This window comes from Trachinotus anak, unplaced genomic scaffold (assembly GCF_046630095.1).
Source record: "Trachinotus anak isolate AG129_WGS33_773 ecotype Australia unplaced genomic scaffold, CSIRO_AGI_Tana_v1 ptg000028l, whole genome shotgun sequence".
NCBI lineage: Eukaryota > Metazoa > Chordata > Actinopteri > Carangiformes > Carangidae > Trachinotus > Trachinotus anak.
The window spans coordinates 8,651,457-8,674,088 of record NW_027273879.1 but is presented as its reverse complement, the minus strand read 5'-3'; the positions used below and the strand labels follow the sequence as shown (position 1 = coordinate 8,674,088).

The 22,632-nt window shown below is 40.6% G+C and overlaps 1 protein-coding gene across 3 annotated transcripts in view; it reads right to left on the bottom strand.

Annotated features, from left to right (window-relative positions):
- The window catches only part of LOC139611025 (astrotactin-2-like), a 239,721-nt gene that overhangs the window by 58,555 nt on the left and 158,534 nt on the right, over nucleotides 1-22,632 (bottom strand). For all 3 annotated transcript variants that reach the window (XM_071465265.1, XM_071465264.1, XM_071465266.1), the window contains 4 exons: nucleotides 22,211-22,399; nucleotides 3,069-3,193; nucleotides 1,712-1,816; nucleotides 1,416-1,595 (listed from right to left, as the gene is read on the bottom strand). In XM_071465265.1, the coding sequence (XP_071321366.1) occupies nucleotides 1,416-1,595; nucleotides 1,712-1,816; nucleotides 3,069-3,193; nucleotides 22,211-22,399 (599 nt within the window). The remainder of the gene's footprint in view (nucleotides 1-1,415; nucleotides 1,596-1,711; nucleotides 1,817-3,068; nucleotides 3,194-22,210; nucleotides 22,400-22,632) is intronic.

The window sequence follows — 22,632 nt, the reverse complement described above, 5'->3', positions numbered from 1 at the left end:
ATGATTGTAAATTCTACAAAAACCAATGGCTTAAAATTGTATAGCGCTTGAGCGTACGTACTCACTTATTTTTAACCACTGCCTCAAATGAACCATGTTTTCAGTCCGGTTTTATGTACTTCATTTAGTACAACCTTTCTTCTCAGTCCAGGGTCTTTAATGCCAGGAAAGGCACAATGTGTCATGGATTGGAGTCAGGGATATGCACGTTTTCATTTGACCAGATTATTTTACTGATCCTTTCTTTCTAGATGTATGAAATGAAGTCTTATTCCTTTGTGTCACATGGATCCTTTCCTTGCCATCAAGCACGTTGGGACTGAAACATTTCAATTATGTTACTCCATTTAAGGGGCTGTAGGTGTTCAATCCTGATTCTCATTGATCCAAACTCTTTTTTTTTTTCTTCATACAAGGTGAGAAAGTGCGATAGGTTTTAATTTGAAACCCACAAGCCAATCAACCGAATTGAAAATCTGGACTGAAAATCAGCGTCTTTTTGAATCACGAATGAACAGCATTAAAAACGTCATCTAAATGGGACAGAGCTGCAAGTTGCTTTTGGGATTCTGTTAAGTCACTCTGATGTTCCATTCAGTCCATGCAGCTTATGCAGCCTTTTATCAGAAGGCAAATTGAGGGAGGAGGAAGTCTTTAAACATAACCCAGTTTAGTTTGTATTCAGACAAAGTAACTCCCCGCTTCCTCTTCTATTATTGCCACTCTTACTCTACTTCTGCTCACTGCGTGTTTGCAGTAGGTTGATTGCTTTGAATTAGAAAACTTTTGGGTGTCCTGGACACTCTTGATAGCACCCGCATCCCATCTGAAGTTCCCACTTCTCGAACATGGTCTATTCTCCTGTGTACACAGTGTGTGAGATTCAGCAACATCTAGTGGTGAGGTTGCAAATTGCAACCAAGTGAATATCCCTCCTCCCACCCCCTCCCTCTCCAAGCATGTAATAGAACCTACAGTGGCCTTCAGGAAATGTAGGAACATAAAAGGCCCTTTCTAGGGACAGTGTTTGGTTTGTCCATTCTGGGCTACTGTAGAAACTTGGCGGTGTATCCTTTTCCAGCCTCCCTGGAAGAGGACCCGCTGCATATGTAGACATGAAGATCTACTTAAGCCAAAGAAAACACAATGATTTGTAATTTTAGGTGATTATATTCTCATGAAAAGATAATTATTAATATCATTTTCAATTTCTGCCAATAGACCCCCCCCCCTAAATCCTACACACTGGTCCTTAAAAGTTTAAAATGATATGTTACATAAATCTCCCCACCTTTGACAGATTTCCTCTCAAAAGCTATCAGTTGTGTCTGAGGATGGCATCTCTGTTCATCCCTCTAGAATTCAGCATTCATGCTTTTTTTTTGGCCTTTCTTCCTGTCTGCCAGCATGCTCACCTTTCTGGTACTGCAGCCAGAGCTGCTGCTGGGCCTTCTTGCTGGGGAAGTAGATGCTGCAGCTGAGCTCAGAGCCGTACAGGGCCTCAGACACATAGTGGCTGCCGTATTGCTGGAGAAAAGCCAGCAGCTCCTCACGTGTGCTGTCTGCTGACAGTGTCTTCAGCACTTTGGAAAAGCCTGCCAGGTCGAGAAGGAGAGTGATATATGCACAATTAATGTCAAACAAACTGGACAGTAAATGCATCACAACGTTTCCAATACGTATATATGTATGCAATCATTTAGGTACCGACCTGCAGATAAGGTAATGGAGCTGAGTTTGACTTTGTACAGATTGCTGCGGACTCTCCACTGTTGAAGCATTGGGTAACCGACAGCCTCACTGAATTGAGCATCCCCTAAGAAAAACAGACGAGAAGGGAACAAGGAGACAAATTAAGACAGAAGAAGAGATATAAGAATGTCAATAAATACAGCTATTTAAAACAAATGACTAAACTCAGATTCATAAAGAGGGGCTGAAGTTCAAAAATAAATAAATAGATAAATAAAACCACCATTTCATCATTTCATTTGAACAGTTTATTGCCGATCCATTGTTATCCATGATTGCCTTAACATCATTTATTATCACAGCCCATATCCCAGCTGCTCCCGGATCAATGGCACATATACAGTGCAGCTCCAACTCCAACTGGACTGCTGACATTAGAAGTGAGAGCAATCTTGCCTTTCTCTGCAATTCAATTACCAAACTTTCACACCAGTTTAGAAGTAAAACCACAAAAGTGAAGAGAGCTAAGAAAAAAAAGAAAAAAAACTGCTCACAGGAACCTTGATTCTATGCCTCTGGAAAGCACATTACACCTGAGGCATTTATGCACGGTGAAAAAGGGCAATTTAGTTTCAATGTGTGTGTGTGTGTCCAATTCTGGTGAAAGCAGAACCCTAGTGAAAAAAAAAAACAAGAACTCAGGGGTCAATGTGGACTAAATGCCAATTTAGCTAATGGAGGGATTAGGGAGCAGAGGTGGAGGTGCAGGTTTCAAGCCAAATATTTAAGTGAGTCAGTTCCCACCATGATGGGGTGGAACAGGTGAGAAAAGGATAAAAGGATGAAATGGGAGGTTAAGTGTTTGAGTTTGTGAAGTCCCATTTATGTGTGTGTGTGTGTGTGTGTGTGTGGGCATTTAGTGTATATATGTAATACTTTGTGTATATGAAAGCATTTTTAGGTGGGGTTTAACAGCAGCACAAAAGAATACTTACGGATCAGCCAATACCTTTACAAAAGACTTTTGCACTCTGCATTTCACAAAACAGGCAATAAATCACCAACATGAACACACTGATATTTTGCACTTACCAGTTTCTATATAAAACTTGTTTTCTCTTCTCTCAAGTGTGTATAGCGATGCTCATTGGAGCTTTCCATATACCATATAATTTGTTCAAGATGAATGTGGGGGTTGTGTTTTGCTAGTGGCTTTAATCAGCTCTGAATTTATTAAGCCATAAACCATGGCTGGATCCCAGAGAGATAATAGAGCTGCCACTGAAAAATGCAATGAATCAAATGGCTCTCAACAAGAGAGACTGGCAAGAAGAAAAAGCACATATCCACAAAGTTAAGAGTACAAACACGCTCACCTGTGAGGAGCTGCAGGTTGGGCAGGGGCTCTGACAAGACGCCTCGACATTGTTCCTCTACCGGTAAGGGGATGACCATGAGACCATCAGCTAGTTGGGGAAAGTCCTTAATGAAGTTGTTGTCCCTGAGAAACAAAGAAAGAAGGAAAAGGCAAACAGTTCCAATGTTGTGTTGTCATTTTCGGTACACATTTTCACACACCAAAGAAAACATGGCATGGTAACATAGCCCACAGTGAATACCAAGCATCACACCTCTACTTTGCTGTAGCTAAAGTTTGTATCTGACAGTCTGAACTCCATGAAAACAGCTCAACAAGAGTTCACAACAAATATCAGCCGCTGGCCTCCTGAATCATTCAGAGACAGGGATTTGGAGATTTCTCTTGCCAAGCTTGTCTATTATAATGTTTCATGTGCTGATATTTTCCCAGGCCCCCCTGTTTCACAGAGGTTTGAAAAAAAGCAGCTAGAGATCATCGGTTGCTCGTAATTACTGATAAAATATTTCACCTTTAAGCACAACTAGGTGTACATATTGTTTCATGCTTTGTCATCATGGTAATTTCTTCCAGCCATGAAGTGATAGCATGAAATAGCCCCTCAGTGTAAACAACAATAACATGGGTACAAGGCCGAAACATCAGTGTACGTATGTGTGGTGCTTGGCGGAGCAATAAAGAAAACAATTGTGTCCTCCAGTTTGAGGGCAGATCAGAGAGCTCCAACACAGATAAGAATAGGCCCCTCGGACTCTCTCGCTTTCTCTCTGCCGAAGACGATGAGTCCAAGAAAGAATGGAAATGGGAAAGGAACTGTGAAACATTGGGAGGTGAAGGGCAGAAGAAGAGGATCCATATACTTTACTGTAGTGAGTGATAACAAAGAAGACCCAGACATGCTGATATATTGAGTACCATATTAGCGCTAAGCATATCTTTTTTTATTTTTACACCTTATCCTTGTGGACGAATCAAGTAAATCGCTGTCGTCCCACAAGTAGAGAGAGATAGTGTATGTTGAGCTCCATTTTTGCTCAGGAGATAAACCGTTCCGGCTGCACCAAAGCAGCAGCGGTTCATTTCCTGTCAAAAAAAAGATTAGTTGTCCTGCTGCATTCTGAAAGCATTGCAAGTGGCAGCAACCTATTTCCCATAATCCACTTTTATGGGACCAAGTCTCAGAGCACAAACCTTGCGCCATGGAGACTCAGGTGGTGTAGCTTCACTCTTCTTGATATCAATTTTTCATCCCGTTCCTCTCTTTCCTGTCTCTCTCTCTCTCTCTCTCTCTCTCTTTGCTTCCTCTAACCACAAAGCCTGTTAGATACAATCACAGCCTTAGTGTTACAATGAAGGGGTGGAAGGATTGACTCAAGGGCAGAGGATGAGAGGAGAGAGGGAGAGGAGAGGTGCTATAAAAAGATTACCGTGGCTTATGCTCACAGAAAACATATTGATTGCTAAATTAAATCAGCCAGCTTCACGCTGAGGCTCAGAGAACCTTTGGAGGCGTGTGGACTAAGACAATATGTAGCTTTATGGATTTTCAAACCCAGATGTGGACTGTCCTTGACACTCTGCAAGAGTTCCCTTTCTTTAGCCACTTTGCTCACAACAGAACATACCGTATAAAGAAGGTGATGTACCCAATAGCTCACTTCAGATTTGCTCAAAGACAAAACTCAAAATTTACTCAATATGGAGGAAAAAAAAAGAAGTGTGAAGACTGTTGCCTTGGGTCTTTGCAGCACCTGATCGCAGATAAAATTGTTAAATGTCCTTAAGCTTCTTCTTCTTCCACCCCTGAGGGAAAAATAAGGTAAGTGTAGGTTGTTGTCCCATCTGTCCCTTTTTGCAGAGGTTAAGTGGTAAGACAGCAAATTCAGAATGGTCAAAGTGTCAGTCCTGAAGATTTCTGTTTACCACAGTCAAAACACCACAGTCCCTTTGGGTGTGTGCGTGTGTGTGTGTGAGTGTGAGAGAGAGAGAGAGAGAGAGAGAGGGGCAGTGAGGGGGCTTGAAGCATCTGTTCTGCTGACAGCTCATTAGAGGAAGAGACATTTATCTCTAACACCACAACCCAAACAAACCAAAGTGGTTAACAGGAAGAGCCAGTTGCTTCGTCTCTGTCCCACACAAATGGTAACAATACGGTTCAGCTGTTAGCTGGCCGTGGCTAACTCATCACACCTTAGCATGACAAACCAACATTAATGGCCAAACAAGCTAAAGCTTCACAAGCAGCAAACCTGGCAATAAGCCTTTCTCACAGCAGATGTGTTGAATTCTTTTAACGCAGATGTAACTATTAACATTAATAATGACTGCATTCTGCTTAAGTGCTCCAGGACCAGGGATATGCTAATGTGTGTGCTGGCCCACTTATATTACTTCCTGTAACTTAAATGGAGGAGAGCCATCATTATTCATCATTATAAGTTACACCTGTGCTCCTCCAGCAGAGTTAAGGCCAAACGCATGCAAAAATGTGAAGATGCATACCCAGCTGGATTTTCTGTATACTAAATTAAACTGGATGAGTTTAATCATCTACATAACAAAAAAAAAAAAGAACTGAACATGCAGTCTGTATTAGCCTGTGTACCCCACGTCTCTATTAATTTTTCATAGAAATAATAAAATTAATGATGGCTGAGTTTCATTTAGCTGTTTAGGATACCTTGTACATTTTGCAGATATATAACATCTCGGTGTGTTTATGTTCATTTTTCTGCTCCCGTCGTTTTTTTCCTCCAGTTCCATTATACCGCATGGTTTCTGTGATCTATAGAGGTGTGTGAACATACAGCTACTAATGAGGATTACAATAGGATACAATTAGCAATTCTAAATTAAGACCTCAGGTACCCCACCTAATATTTTTACCATCCCAGCTTACACACACACATCCACATGTATCGCACTTAACAACCTCTCATACACCAGACCACGAAGTCTGGAGCCATGGCCAACAAACCTGTGTATTTACTCATGTTTCATTCAGTACCCATGTGTGTTCATTAAGAGCAGTGGACACTGGGCTCCCTTCTGGCCAAACAGGCCTCCTATCCTACTTGAGTCTACAAGATGGCAAACTCTTCCCATTTGAATGAGAATCTCTAGAACATGAGCTCCACGGGCCAGTGTATAATAAAATTATATCTGGTGGGATGAATACAAATATTTCGAGACTGGTTCATGCATATATATTAAAGCTCTCACTCTCTCTTAGTTTTCCTCTCCCTTTATCTCAGTCTCCATGTCTCTCCCTGCCCTCTGTGTGTACCACTTCAATTCAAACACAGTAAAGATACATCTGATTATCCAAGCATTTTGGAGCTGAGGTCTCACATGCAAATAGTTTTTTTTTTTTTTTTTTGGATTTCGCAGCCAGACATCAATGTCAGCATTTCTCCCCAGGTAGAGTGTAACAATTGTTTGCCGTTTGCTCAGCCCGGTCCCCAGCGGTAACCCATTCTCGTTCGCTTTCTGCATCCTCTATTCCTCTTGTCTCATATTCTCTCTCACCGCTTCCCCTGCTCAATCCCCCCAAATCACAGGCATTCTGTTGAATGGCACAGATGAGCGCTATCTACAAGTCAATTTGGAAAAATGTTTTTGTGCCTCCCCGTGTGTGTTTGAGTGCGTATATGTCCATCTGAGTCTATAATAGGCATCGGGGCTATCTACGAGTCACTTAATTTCAGATGCCTGTGTCTGCGTTTGTGTATGTGTGAGAACAAGTGTGTATTTATCTGAGTTTGTGACTGTGTAACTGATATTGAGTGGTACTTATCTAAACATTGTCCAAGGTAATTGGCTCTTGTGCTGTCGAGAGGGAGAGTCCATGTAGATACCCCACCCCACACAGCACCACTGATCAGACACATTAAACCATAGTCACTATGTCTTAACTACACTGACATTCCACAACATCTCAGTTCATTATCTACAACCTCAAGACTCGTCTCGACAACAATAAAGGCTAATAGTGCTTTTCAACAGTGGCTTCTGCTGGAAAATGCTTTCCAACACTGGGCTCCCTGTTTTCTCTCTGTCAATTTTTACCTAACGTTGTTTTCTGACTCACTTATCAAATGTGAGTTTAACACAAATAACTATGGGACAGCCAACCAATCAGATAAGAGCATGAACTGTGCAGGCATCCATAGGTTCCACAGACAACTAATTCTCCTGGCTTTGGACAATTAAGAAACCTAACCGGTTCTGCAAACTGTAAGCCATGCAAGATGCTCTTTTCCACTCATTTGGAAGCTGCCTCTGTGGACTGATGCAAGCACTAATAAAACGCTCCTAATTCTCAGAGGAAATGAGTATTGAATGTACATACAAATCCTCGCCGCCAAAGGCTTACAAAGGCTATATTGTGATTATCACAGAGTCTGTTCTGGCCTGGCTGCTGACTGAGCACGTGTAGCCTTTTTAGGTCAAAGCTGAACAAGGAGGTGGCTCCTCAGGAAGTAACAGACATTTACAGAAGACAGTTTGAATGACAATTTCACTGGCTCATGTTCTTTTTCACCTTCAAATAAACAGATGAGGTGGCTGCTTTAAACTTGCTTTGTGTGTATATGTGTTGCGATGAGCCCCTATTGTAATGGAGTATTTCAGAAAAGGACATTCTGATTTTGACAATTAATTATGTAATGTCAAACAAATAACTTTGGTTGCACTTAGGCAAGTAACAAGTTAAGCAAGCAAGCCTTATATGTTAAAGCCTGCCTGAATAGTAAAGTTTTATCATTAAAACTTCATTTTAGTGGATATGAGTCAGCAATTATGAAGCAAGGTTGCTGGATTTGAGGGCCAAATTTATTTCCCCATCTAAATTTTAATGTCAGTCTATTACTTTTTAAACAGTCACGCTCCGCTTACGCACTCCTGACAAATAATCTAGCACTCCTCTGCATCCTGCCACACTTTAATGACCACTTACGGAACATCATTGGAGAAGTTATGATGCTATGTGGACTCAAAGTGTCTGCATTTTCTGTAATGATAAATAAATAACTATCTAAAAGGAGGACAATCCTTATCTTCACCACTAGAGGCTGCTCTTTCTCTGCGCCAAACGACAGGTTAATGGCATCAGGATTAGTCCACTGTTTCTGTGTGTTTGTTTTCGCGGTTTATGTGTGGACTGCAAGGTTTGCTTGTTTTTGCTCTGTCAGACTCAAAGAAAAAAAAAATGTGTGTGGAAACAAAAAAGACAGGCAGCACAGTGTGGGGGATATTCCACATTGCAAATGAGAGAAAATGTGAAATTATGATCCGCAGGAAGTGTCAGGTAAAATCCCACCAATCAGCAATTACATAGAGTCAATAAACAGGTACATACTAATTAAATTACACCCTAAGAACAACAACAACAAAAGTGTGGCTATTTTGTGTGTATGTGCGTGTTTGTGTGATGGATGTGCAGGATATGAATCAGGTTGGGCACAGAGATGGAGTTCAGAGGTGAGCTGGAGAAGCAGGGGAGAGATTTCTGAATGTGTCAGATGGGAAGTGATTTCAGTTCCGACTGAGGTGAAAAGATTATTTTGCCACTGGGGAGAGTCCAACCCAAGCAGGGGTTGAGGAGTCCGGCCAGGGCAGGCTCACCACAGAGAAGGGCGGCACGGTGAATCACAAGCTGAGTGTGAGACTGTGGGGTTGAATCATGATCTGGAGATATGGGGGTGATGTGCCCTTGGTAGCCTTGTAGGGTAACAACAGTGGTTTGAACCGTATGTGAGCAGCCACTGGGTGCCAGTGCAGTGCAGATAGAAGAGGGGGGTGGGGGTCAGGTTGGAGAATTTATGGAAGCTGAAAACAAGCAGTGCTGCAGCATTCTGGGTAAGCTGAAAGGGTGTCAGAGTGGATGCAAGGAGACTGGGAGGGTAGAAGACAATGCTGTTGCCTGAAATACAGAAGAAGAGAATGCCCTTCTGACAAAAGATACACTTTTCATAGATATGTCAATGTCAATTTATGGTCAAAAACTGTCTTATTGGAGCAGTCTGCACTTGATCCGATCTTCTTTCTGCATCTGACATATGACTGAAAGTACAAGAAAAGGACTAACAGAAAAAAAGCGTGGCAACAAACTGTGAAATGATGCTGCCAAAAGCTGACTCCCTAATTTGCCTACAAATTGAAAATAAAATGAAACATTATGAGAAAAACAGTCTCCAGTGTTACATCTCTAGTTACATTTTCTAAGATATACATTTTTTTTTAAAAACTTCCACCAAGGGTTTAATAGTTTTAAAATATACCATGACACAGCTGTAAGTGGATAATACTAGTTGGGCTCATGTGGCGTGTACTCATCACTCGTCTCCTCCCAATCTTCTCCTTCCACTTACACACAAGAGCCAGAAAACAACCAACAGCAAATCTGACATCCAGCATGACACAGCATGTTTGTAATTTCTATGGCTGCCATGCTGTTTGGATTCATCCCTAAATGGGATAATTACCCAGTGTTAGAAAGAGAAGCGCGCAACAAAAGGCAGCGAAGACAAAAGGAAAAGAGCCTTGTTCAAAACAGTTGTCCCTACCACAAAATACACATAATATGAAAAAAAGGACAACTTCATGAGCAAACAGAAAACAGAGTCTAGACTGTTCACTTAATTTTGAGTTCAAGTTTCTATAATGCAGCATCATACGAAGGCCAACAATATAGGTGCGGTGCAATATTGTCAAATAGCTCCAAAAACCTCAGCTGCTATGATTAGCATTAGAAATTACTCTCTTACATGTTAGTTCACCTAAAAACTGATCTCACTTACGGTACCTCAAGTGGTTTCAACCCAGGCAAACAGTTTGTACTTCAGTAGCCCAGGCCAAGATTTCTATCTAAACTTCAGCCAAGAAACTATACTTATGTGTTTCCAGAAACAATGCCCTGATTGTTCTAGATAAACTAAACCACAGAACTTGCCATTTTTCTGTCAAACTATACAGAAAAAAAAATCCCTATGAAAATTGTTAATAGAATATTTTTTTTAATAAACTGGGTGCAATTTATGTGAATCCACCATTTAATAATAAAAGGAAGATAAAAGAAACTTCAATATTCAATATTACTATATCATATGATTTCTGTATTAAACATTTAATGTGTCCTATCACATAATCACTCAATCCAACTGGCTCTCTTCCTGTTGTTTCCCTACCATTGCTTTTAAAACGTTGCCGCACTTGCCCTTGAGATCCATCCACCAATTTGTTGGACTGCACAATCAAAGGTTTATGAGGTCTGGAGAGGGTAGCCCATCCAATTGCATGTAATATGTTTAATAGCTGTAATATCTGTTATCTGGATAAATGCTTGTTGCGAGTGGGGCCTGTCAGATGAGTCATAACAAAGATGAAGCACCCAGTGTCAACCAGGACACAGGCCCCAGATGAAGAATTAAGGAGTTATTAAAGAACAGCATCCAAAAAACAGGCTAATTCGTTGTGTAATAAAACAATCAGCGATGTTTACCTTGAGACTTGTGTTACAGTGTCTTATTACAGCTGCAGCCACAGCTCAGTTGATGAATGATTCCACTGAGAGGAGGAGATCTGGTGGCTTTTCACGGCCAATATTGATTAGGCTTGGGAGGTGATGCTGTCAATGAAACAGCATCTGATAGAGAGTACACTGTAGATCTTGTGTACATGAGTGATTGAGTGCACGCACATTTGTAGGCAACTGAATTGCAGAGGTGGACAGAGTACCCAACATCATTACCTAAGTCAAAGTCAAAGTTGTTCAAATTTTTACTTGAGGTAAAGGACTGGAATACTTGCATTTAAAATATGTAAGTCTTCAAAATAACATTTTTTATGTCAACACATTGTTGTACTACTCCACAGTGCATTTACAGAACCTAATTTATCTGAATGCAATTACTTGTTGAACCTGTATGAAAAGCCAGTAGAATATGCTACAAAGCCTATAGAAATGGCCTGGCAGCTACTACAAGCCGTCTGTTTAAAAGTTTATCTGGAATTAAATAACCATGATATATCCCTCAATGTGCAAGTTTGGTTGTGGTAAACACAGCAAACATTTAAAATTAAAGTTCTTAAGTTTCAAACACGGACTTCAGATAAGGCCGTGGCTGCTCTGGTGAAGAATGTTCTGCCACCGTTAGGACACTGCCAGGTTCAAATTGAGCTGTTCAAAAATGCAGCAAGCACAACATGACTGATAGCGTAGGAGTTGGCTGTGATTTTATGAACACACCGTGTTCATCACGGCCTATTGCATTTTCAAAAAATAAAATAAAATTTATTCCACTCACTAAAAGCTCTGCTTCAAAGTAACAAGTACTTCATAGAAATGTAGTGGAGTCAATAAAATACAATATTTGTCTTGTAAGGTTAGTGGAGTAAAAGTCACAAGTTAAAATTAAACAAACAGACAAAAAACTAACGTAGTAGAAAAATAAAAATATACTTAAGCATAGCACTCAAGTAAATGAACTTTGTTACTGTCCACACTGGCCAATCAAAATCAGTGACTATCACAGAGGTGCCTGTCAGATACATGTTTCATATAGAATCTAAGCCAGAAAAGACAAAAAAGTTAAAACAAGCCTTGATGCAGAGACATGTCGAGTGGGATGATATAAAAAGTGTTTACCATGTTTCTTTTTATAAAATGTGACATTACTCATTGTTTTTGTCACTCTACCCCTCAGACACACACACAAAACCACTCAACCTCACATTTACTCCCCTGGGTCGTGCATAAAATTGGAATACAACATGAGCGCGCGCAGACATTTTTTTTTCTTTTGTACCTTGATATCTCTGTTGGCCTGCCTTAGGAAATTGTGGAAATGAACTCTGGTGGCCACGAGCATTACCATAGAGATGAAGCTTGGTAATGCAGAGTGAGGGGTCATGCAGGCAAGCTAGCTGCGGAACTGATTAGAGCCATTGCTTTTCTGCTTTTTATTATTCCACTTGCACTTTTTCACTTTCTCTAAACCTTTCCAATTGTGTCTATCCATCCTAACAAACTTCTCCCTCTCTCTCCCTGTCTTTCTCTCTCTCTGTGTCCCTTTTCTCTCGTATTCACTCTCTCACGGATGTAACAGCCTTAAAAACTCTGTTCCTGACAGACTCTCAGGTCATCACCCTGAGAGCAGAGCAGCCCTTCTGAGAATTTGACAGAAGACAACAGAGGACAACAGGAGGTTTGGATTTGGCACAGTGATCAAGAGGCAGAGCAGTTTAACAACCTCCTATTTTGGCAAAAAACACAACAGATTATTTATTTTTATTCTTTTTGGTCAAGAGAATAAAATAAACAGCATCTTCAATTTTTTTTCTTATGACTGTAGACTCAAAATTCACAACATTCTTTGCACACTTACACTCCAGCTCTGAAACTGAGACAGAAGACCTTGATGCACATGTATTTATCTGTATGAATTTACTTATACAAGTGTGTGAGTCTGTATCTTTGTATAGAAGCTGTGTTCATCCATCAATAAAGCCCACATCCTCCATGTACCAAAAGAAGGCTGGCTTATATGAAGGCCTGGTTTAAGATACACAAAGGACATTTAAGAGTCTGCCCACAATTTTTCCTCAGTCTTATCATTTTGTATTTGATCTGCAGCAATGGGCCAAGAGAGCGAGGCAGCCTTTGTATTCTTTTATTTTACAGCGTAATTACAGAGTGATATGACTGACATGGAGGAATGATTAAATGCTATTATGTTATCTGGGTTTCTGTCTATCAACGTGATATGACTAACTGAAGCAGAGCTGCGAACGTGTAGTCCCATCTTGCAGGGCAGGAACTGGGGATAGACTGCTTTATAGTGTGGCCTTGCACAGGTGAGTGTGGGTGAATACTCATTGTAGCAAGCTTCATAAAGCTGAATAAACCTGAACTGCTATCCATTTATGAAATTATATTAATAAATAATTTATGAATGGTAAATTTACAGAACAAGGCAACAGTCTTGGAAAAGCAGGCCAGGGTGACGAGGGGGGAAAAGGATGAGGAGGGGCAAGAGTGAAGACAGATAGTCCAGAGGGGGGACACAAAATTACAAGTTCTGCCACCCTGCAGTTCACTGCTGCATTAGTAGTTCATTAATCAATACTAAAAACATCTAGCCACCAATTCAGGATTTAGCCCTGGTCCACAAATTACCACATACAGTTTCTCTTTCGTGAAAGTGGGAGGCAGCTGAAGCCATTCTGGAGGCCTGGCATTGTTAGCTACCTCCTGTGAGGCAGCTCCATCACAGTCCCAGGCTGAGGGTGGAATGCTTTGTGCTGCATATTCTCATTTTTCACCCTCCAGTCTACTATTGATTCACTGGCTGCTGCACATGCAAGTGATTTTATCAGTCTAGCATGACTGCACAACAGGCATCACCAGCTAAGTTAATTAAACACACAAACTCACTGTCTTTGTCCTTGGTTGCTCCCAAAGCATAATTTATGCAAAATAGGAATTTATAACTTCACATGGTAAAGGTTTCAGAGAGTAGCTTGGGATTGATTTTCATAAAAAAAAAAAAAGAAAGAAAAAAGAAAAAAGACAAATTGAGTATGCTGTCAAATTTTCTGGGTAATTGCAAAGTCTCTGAGTAGACAAATGAAGAGGCTGTTTAATCAATAAAAAATGAATGAATTAGTGCTTTAGTTGAATATGACTAAGAAGAATAAGATGTTAAACTACATCTGCTGGACCACAGGTGGCAAACACTTCAAAAAATTAAACCTCTGAGTCATATCAATCCATGCTCACATGTTGCTGGACTCCTGCATCCTCCTTCTATCTATAAATATTATTAGGTCTCGAGTAAAAAGCACAGTATTTGATACAGGCAGGAAGGTGAACATCAGCGCCAATTCCTCCTCGCAGTTGTTCTCCTGCCTGGCCTTCCTCTTCCTCCTTTTTTCCTGTCTCAGTGTTTTCTGAAACTGCTGAATTACTGTAAGTGACAATGACTGAAAACAAAGCTAACAATGGCAATCTCCAGTGTCCTCAGTGTATCCTGGCGTATACCCACTGGTCACCGCGTGGTCAAACTCTCCTGTCACAACAGTTTCAGATTCACACACCTCCCACCACGGGACTGCAGGAAAGTCTAGAAAACACTTTGGGTAACGCTGAGCTGGAACACTCCTTCTGACAAGAGCAGCAGTGATCTGGGAAAAACTTGAGAAAACACCTCTGCTCACCATGGGGAGTCATAGAACTTGTTGTAAAGTTGCACCGTGTACAGGACCTACTCCTAGAATTGCCTTTCAGAATAAGGTCCAGTGAGGAACCTTACAATAGAGGAGTGCTTTTTTTTTTATAACTACTTACAGAACAATACAATTCTGCAAAAATGGAAATTCTGTCCCAAATTTGGCTTAAGAGGGAATAGGGATCATTTTTTTTCAAATTCCTCCGTGCCTAAATGGATCATCTAGTTGTCTCTTTTCATGAAACAAGACATAGCAAATAATCTATGAGTCTGGTGATATTGGCTGATAGGCACGTAAACAGTGGCATCCGTCAGTCTTCATGTACAGGTTAGCAGCAGCATCCTTGTCTTCTCTAGAAATCAGAAAAAAAATATTTCTTTAAGGGCATGATACATGGTTGATTTGATCAGTAGAATTTGAAACAATCATTTAAGTTAAAAGCAAAAGGATTTATCTCCATGCAGTTGCTTTATATTATTAATGACTGAATAATCAATATATTTAATAGTAAAGGCACTGGCTACAGGTACGGTAGCTAAATGGTTCAATGCTTATGGATGTAATTCGTAATTAAGCTTCGAAGACAGCAGCAGGATCTACATCAGGTGAACCATTATTTGCTATTAATATACTATACATGGGTGGGATCACAGCTCTTATTGATTTGAGGCAACAAATGAAACAGTAACTTGGTGCTGAATAAAGTGAAAGGAGTGTTGGTGGGGAGACACAACCTTCTTTTAGCCGCATATGCCTCGAGACATGACCTATGTGCATGCATTTTACTCTCCTGAGCAGTTTAACTCCACCTGTGTGTGTGATGTCTGATAACTGCCTCGCAGTCCAGCATGCTTAAGAAGCCTTGTATGCCGCATTACTGCTATCTGTGTTTTTCTTCTTTTGCATTTCTCTCACAGTCACTTTCTCCTAGTGTCTCGCTCTCTAACTTTTGCCCAGCGTTGCTCTTTTGATTTAGCCTTTTCTCTTTCCATTTATTTTCCTATTCATTTTCCCTCTCAACCCTTATCGCTGCCTCCACCAATCCACCTCTCTCCCTCTCAAACAGCAGGTAGTCAGCCATAAGCCTCTCTGACATTAGCTGATATTAGGCTAGGGTCTATTAGGTCCTGCCTTGCCATGTGAGTTATTGAGCAGAGAGCGACTGCCTCGGGAATGATCGCGCTCACGTATGCATGTGCACTGAGTCACACAAGCAAACGCATACCCACACAAAGGTAAACACAAGCCCACACAAATGTTTCGGCACACACACGCAAAGCCTTTGCAATCTCCCAAACATGCTCACCTTATGTCTTCTAAGCCTCAAAGATGGAGGAATCACTGAGGCTTTAAGAGCCTCCTCTTACATATACATTATTACACTAAGTCATCAAGGTGTAAATAAGAGCAAACTTTCCAGGAAGTCTGCTGCTGCAATGTGTGAACAAAAGACTTGTTCTTTGGGTTTGCTGTTAACATATGTGAAAACTAAGCCTGTAAATTAACTGATTACATATCCAAGACTTTGTGTAATTTGACATGTTACATTTTCCAAAAAACAATTAAGCATGCGGGAAAATCAAGAATTTTATCGGCAACTGGGCATATATATATAAAATGAAAAGACAAAGTAAAAAGGGGATTCTTACAAAAACACACCAGAATAAAGTGGTTTAGTATTGCACATAAAGTTAGTAATACATTTGTAGACTAGCACTTTGTGGACTGACAAGAGATGTATCTGAAGAAGAATTACCAATGGGCAGTTATATCCTGATTTTTAGACCCTTCTAAAATGTTAATCATTCAGTCAAATAAGGCACATTTACTTTAACAAATTCAATTCTGTAATTCCAAATTTCAATGAACTAAATTATGTCTTCATTAAAAATACTCTAGGAGAAGGACACATCTTGCCGCCCAGTATATATCAAAACGTCACAACCTGAGGGACAGTGAATGACGCCCACACAATATACTGTAAATATAGAATTAAAGTACACATATATTGATCTTGGCATTGTTTTTTATATTTTGTATTTTGGAAATTGCATTTTGTCAACTTGGAAACATAATTTTTCCTAAAACTTGGAGCTTTAGAGCCACAGAAAACATTATACAACTGCTTTGAGCCTTGTAAACTGACCTCCACATATAAAAATGGTTAAGTGGCCCTTTAAACTACACCCACTACACTGAATTAGTAAATAAGCTGTCCCAGTTTTTAATCTTCCATGCTGAGGTAGCAGTCACATTATGTGTCTTGTTGCTTTTACAAATTTATGCAAAGAAAACAAAATATGCATATACAGTGTATTTAGTGAGTGAAGTTACTGATGACTGAAGTCATTGAAAATATGCATATACATATTCAATATTACAGAATATCACAGTCACAAAGCTACCCAGAAACACAGAGCTCTACGTGAGTTCACAAATCCACCCCACACACCCACACACACACACACACACACACATGCGCACAGGCAAGAATAAATAAGTAAACACTAGATTCAGTGTTGGGAGCTCTTAAAAACAGAAGGAGCAAGCAGACCACTTATTTTAGGGAGAGCATTAAGAAGCTTCTCATCATCCTTGAACAGCTTAACCCTTCACTCATTATGTGGGAAGAAATTGCCTTATAATGTTTGTTGACTGAACTCCCCGGTAGAAGCTACCGTGTGTGCACCAAGGAGATAATTACTGAAAATTACAGAGGAACATGGAAATATGGCTGTGTTTATGCCCGGGAGCCTTGTGGGCTGCCAGATTCACAAATTATTCATGTTGTGGTGTCGTCTTAGTCTGAGAGGTGAGCGGTGATGAGGAGTTAGCAGAGTGCCTATCAAAAGCGGTTTTGTCTCTGTTCTTCCTGACTGTATCTTCTCCTTTTTATAAAAAAAAAAAGGTGAGTTCAACATGGGAGTGACAAGAAAGCGTCACCTTCACAAAGCAGGTGAAACTTCTTTCCCTTCTCCTTCTCAACCACCGCTTGTCATTTGTCACAGCCCTAACTTCTTACAGTCGTTCACCGCAGTGCATTCCTGATGTGAAACTGTTTGGAGGGAAGGAAAACGCTCAGGACAGAGCGCACATCCATCAAAAAGTGAACACATGAGCTTGATTCGGACAGGAGCAATTTCTCAGGGGGGATGGGTGTGCTGAAATATTTACCCTAAGTGACTTCAATCATCTGTCTTGAGAGATTTTACATTCACAGAAGATAAATGATGAGTTTTTTATAACAGCATTACTGCAAATTTTAATATAATTGTGTTCTCTATGAAGACAGAAATACAATCATCATTGTCAATTCTCGGGTCTGGGAAGGTTCTCTTCCATTGCTGCTGGTCTCAGGTGTCTGTCAATATGCTGAGTGTAGCCAAGCAGACTTATACTATCAGCTCTGTCATGCGGTGATTGCTGGAAAAAAAAGGTGTTTTTTGAGGTGAGACAGAGAGTGTGAACTGTGAAGTGCAGGGAAAGATGATATGTTTCAGCACTTTCCAACCGCCGCTGCTCCATAGGGGGTGGTGCGTCATGCTGCTGTCGGTGTTAGTATTCTCCCCCTTGTGGGATCTGTTCAGGTCAGCCACATTTTAGATCAGCTCTGATCATCTGTGGGCCTTTTCAGATTAGGTTCAAGCAGTCCTCAGGTGCCCTCTGAATTAGGTTCTTCTTTTTTTATTTTGAAAATTATTTACATACGTTGGTTTCAGGTGGGCTTTCCAAGAGAACTGCTTCAGATCTGGTCCACAGACATCTACCGTGGGCAGTTTAAAGGTTGTAATTTGCCCCACTTGTCAGGAACCAGACTTTTGTATGTGTTCCTCTAGTGTATGCTTAAAGTTGAAAAGTACCACTGAGCGTGTCAATGCATGTGTGTGTCCCGCCACTGAATGACCACTGCTGAATGCTGCCTGTCTGCTATTTTTCCCCCATGCTCAATTTAAACCCCTGCATAGTGCACAGGTAGGTGCGGTGACTCATGTGACAGGGCCAAAAATGTTCCTTTTGGAAGTGACAGCGACAGCCACTATCAATTCACTCTCCACTTCTTGTCATTTGGTGTGTATGTGTGTGTGTGTGTGTGTGTGTGTGTGTGTGTGTGTGTATCCACATGTCACCACATGTGACAAGATGTTATTACTGTACATTTAAGAGCACAATGGACTAAACTGAACTCTAAATAAAAAGAGTGGGATTCTAAGGAGGAAAGTTTTATTTTTCACACTGTTTGGAAAATTGGATAAAGAGGCTCGTATGCATTTAAATATCTGAAGGATTTGATCTTTTTTAAATTAAAATTAGATTACTACATATGCATCCTCTGCTGAGTGGATTCTGTTTTCATATCTTTACATAGCAGCATTGCAATCACACTGTAATGCCTGCTCAGCCCCAACGTTCACCTTAACACATGTATCGTCATTATCCAATTGCACGCCTGCGTGGCTTTGAATTAGTCTGTAATTTCATAACAGCAATTTGCTAAATTCGTTCCCCAAGTCCGCTTCAGGAGTCTGTCCAAAGTGAGATCAATTTAAAACAAAATGTATGCAATAGATTCATAAATCACGAGCAATATTTCACATTAAAACACAACCTGTGAAGCTGTGACTCCAATCATGCACGATAATTTATCTCAACCATCTAATATTTCACTTTGAGATGCTAACATGAGGGAGTGGGGATGGTGTGCGAGAGGGAGCCAGCAGACAGTGGGGGTGAGAGAAAGAAAGGGGATGCAGGCCCGTGTGACAAGACTTGCATCTGCATATCAAAGGCAGCATGTGGGAAAGTGGAGAAAATGACGAGGATAACAACTGTAACGTACTGCTATGAATAAGAGGAAGCGTATGTGCCAGGTGTGAGGTAAGAATCTTACGGGACCGAGTCGTTCTGAAGACAAAGCTATTGTTCTTTTTGACAAAAGACACAGTGGATTTGATAAGGAGAATGAGTACTTCAGTGAGGTGACATGTAGTAATACACATGTTTAATTAGAGGCACGGGGAGGGGAGTATTATACTCCTGTGTGCTCAGCTTGTCTGGTTAAACTTAGAATGATGAATCGCTCAAGAAAAACGTGACTTTCAAAATATTACCTGAAATAAATTTGATCAAGCTCATAAAAACTAGACGGAAGTGCAGTGGGGATGCATATGAAATACCTACTAGTGAACAATACAAAGTCCCCCCCCCCAATTTAGTGATGAATTTAATCATTCAAAGAGTAATTTCTTTCTTTCTTTCTCCTTTTTTCTTTTTTTTTTTCCTTTGCCTGCCCTCTCCAGTAACTGCTGGACTGTGTACAGTAGGGTAGGTTTGCATAAGTGCTTTTTGCGCTTCGCTTCAGACGCACTCTGCACCTACAGACATTTGTGTTATTTATCAAAGAAAAGGCACATCAGCCCGGAAGCGCACTTTGCCTGTCATCTACATGTAATCAGCCAAGTGTGCCTCTCACTGCAGGGAACATGATACGTGTGGCTGAGTTTGCATCTCGCAATTAGCATGGAAATTTTTCTAGCTTCTAGGAGCAGGTGCAAATTGCACAGGTGTAATAAAATGAAGGTTAAGGTGGGAAGGAGAAAACTTTGCTAGTCTGTGTTGCACAGAGCTCTCACAGTATAAGTGCACTGTGAAAACATATGTATCCAAGGGGATGTTGGGAAGCTCCATCTTTTACAAATCTTTTCACAAAAATGTTTGAGATGTCTAACAAACAAACACCTCCGTTTTCTCAGGTAGAGCTGAATTGTGGCTGCAGTAAATGTTGTTTAATCTCGTCATTTAGTTCATGAACATTTTTTTTTTGCTGGATCACAGCAATTTAATAGCTTTTCTTTTAGGAGGGGTTAAGATTATTCCAAGCACTGGATTGCATCTTTAGAACAGGAACAGAACAGGAGAACAACAGCTTCCAGAGGAGATGCATGTTGGCAAAGTGTACATCATGTAGTCTATGCACCTGTTTCCTCCACATGAAGATAATCAGATCAGATCTTTTATTGCTCGTGCAGCGAGTCTCTGGGCTGCCATGGTGTTTGACTAGTTTAAACCTGTCACGTGTATAACCCCACCAGAGACCTAGCTTGACTCCAAATCCCACTACTGGCTGTAGTTTGATGTAACCCAGTGTATAGAGCTGGAGTCTTCAGACAGAAGACCCACTGTGCTCCCCACTGCTTGAGGGCAAATGGATCAAGACTGTCTGCTCTCCCTGGTTTTCAAATCTTCAAACTCTGCCTTTGTTTTATCTGTCAAACTGTGCCATGGTTGTTGTATTTGAGGTACTTCCCAACTGGTTTAGCCCATTGAACCTTTGGGAAAACATTAGGCTTTTAGTACTTTTCCCATATTAGGCTGCAGATCTGTCAGCCATTCCTACAAATTCTCTTAAGATGGATATCAAGGCCCTTTTAACTCACAGCTCTTTGGGTGATCATAGTTACCAGTTCCTCTTTAAAAACCATTTATTGGTATCAGTGTTCTTCAGTGCAAACCCATGCAAAGACACGTCAGAGAGGTAAAGCAGCATAACTTTTACCACCCTGTTGTGCATGCTCTGCTAAATGGCTGAAATCTCTTTTAGGCTTTTGTGTCAGTGTTCCCTTTTTGTTCAAGAAAATGTTATTCTCCGAGAAAAGGACTCACTCTATTTAATACATGCAGTACCCAGATGCTGCCTACTTGAGTAATTAAGGGTGCCCACATCCCAAACACATCTTCAAGGACAGATGCAGACATAATTATGTATTAGTGTGTTAAAACTCCAATAAAATTTAACTTCATGTTATCAAGAATTACTCCATCCGAATGATATTTGAATGACAAAAAATAATATTAAACCACAAGTGCTTTTTTTCATTCACTTACCTGTGGATTACGAACATTTAATGCTGAATACTTAAAGGAGTAGGCTTAGGATGTCAAAAGATTGTGCTGTATGATCATTTAAACTAGTCTCTAAAGGGAAAACAGTTCATTTGTTCTCAGGGTCCCTGAAAGGTGTATGCTACACCAGTAGCATGTAACCTGTAGAAATCCTGCTTCATTATAATATACACTACAAAGGCCTAACCGTGATGACCTACAAGAGACAGATCTTATAGCCGTGTTTAGTCAAGTGCAACTATTATGACCTATAGTGCAGAACAGATGAAAAGAATATGATGGTTTCTTTAAAAAAATGTGTGGATGTATAGCATGTGTGTGTGAGAGGGAAGGATACAGAGAGGGTGAGTAAATAAAAGACAGACAGAGAAAGTAAGATAAATGTTGAGCGTGTTTTTTCTGTGCATACTGTATTTGTGCATAGATAGACCCTCATCATCTCCCTGTGATTACAGGAGCAGTTCACCACAAACAGCATGTGACTTATCAGAGTGAGCCAGGTTTTCAGAGGGTTTGACAGTGTGGGGAAGAACTGCCATGGGATAAGTCTCAATCCTCACTCAGCCATCACTCTCTCATCCCTCTCTCTCTCTCTCTCTCTCATATACATCTGTGCACATGCAGATGCGAACAACCCAACGGCAAACCCAAAACTGATAAAAGACGACCATTACTCCTGATGATGTGTCTCTGGAGATGCAGACAAATGTGAACAGTTAAGATGAGAAACAACTGGTCTCATGGGAAGATTGTAGGTGGAAGCTACGCTTGTGGATGGAAATAATAAAATAATGCTTTTCAAAACAGAGACTCAGGAAAAGGAAAAAAACAACCAACAACAAGCACACACATTTAACAAAAAACAAGATAACAGATACGATTAAATAAAAGGCAAGAACCACGTGTTGTTCAGTCACTAACAATGAGAAAATGTATGGTATTTTTTTAATGGAAATAATTTCTACTGTGCATCTGTGTAAGTGTAAATGTGTATACTTGTACACTAGTTACCGGAAGGTCATTTGGAATATCTGTCCCAAGTTGACTTGCTGGGTTTTGTTGTTGTATCCATGCAGCATCTCACCAAACAGGGTGTCATTGAAGTGGACATCCTGCCTTGGGCATTTGGGTCCTTCACAGTTGTCTGACTGCAGGAGGCAGGAGCGCCCATCGCCTGCCAGTTTGTACTCCTGCACGCACCTAAGGAGAAGGGAAAAGCTGTCAGAACAATGTATAAAATGCAATGTATGTGAACGTATTTACACTTGAGGTGAAAGGATATGTACAGTATGTATAGTTGCTGGCAAGATGCCAAACGTTAGATGTATTGTGGCCTAAATGTTGCAGGTTGATGATAAAGCAAAATGCAAAACAGGAGATCTGAAATACTGACACCGTTTGAATCCGGACAAAGATGTTCAAAGATTTTACTA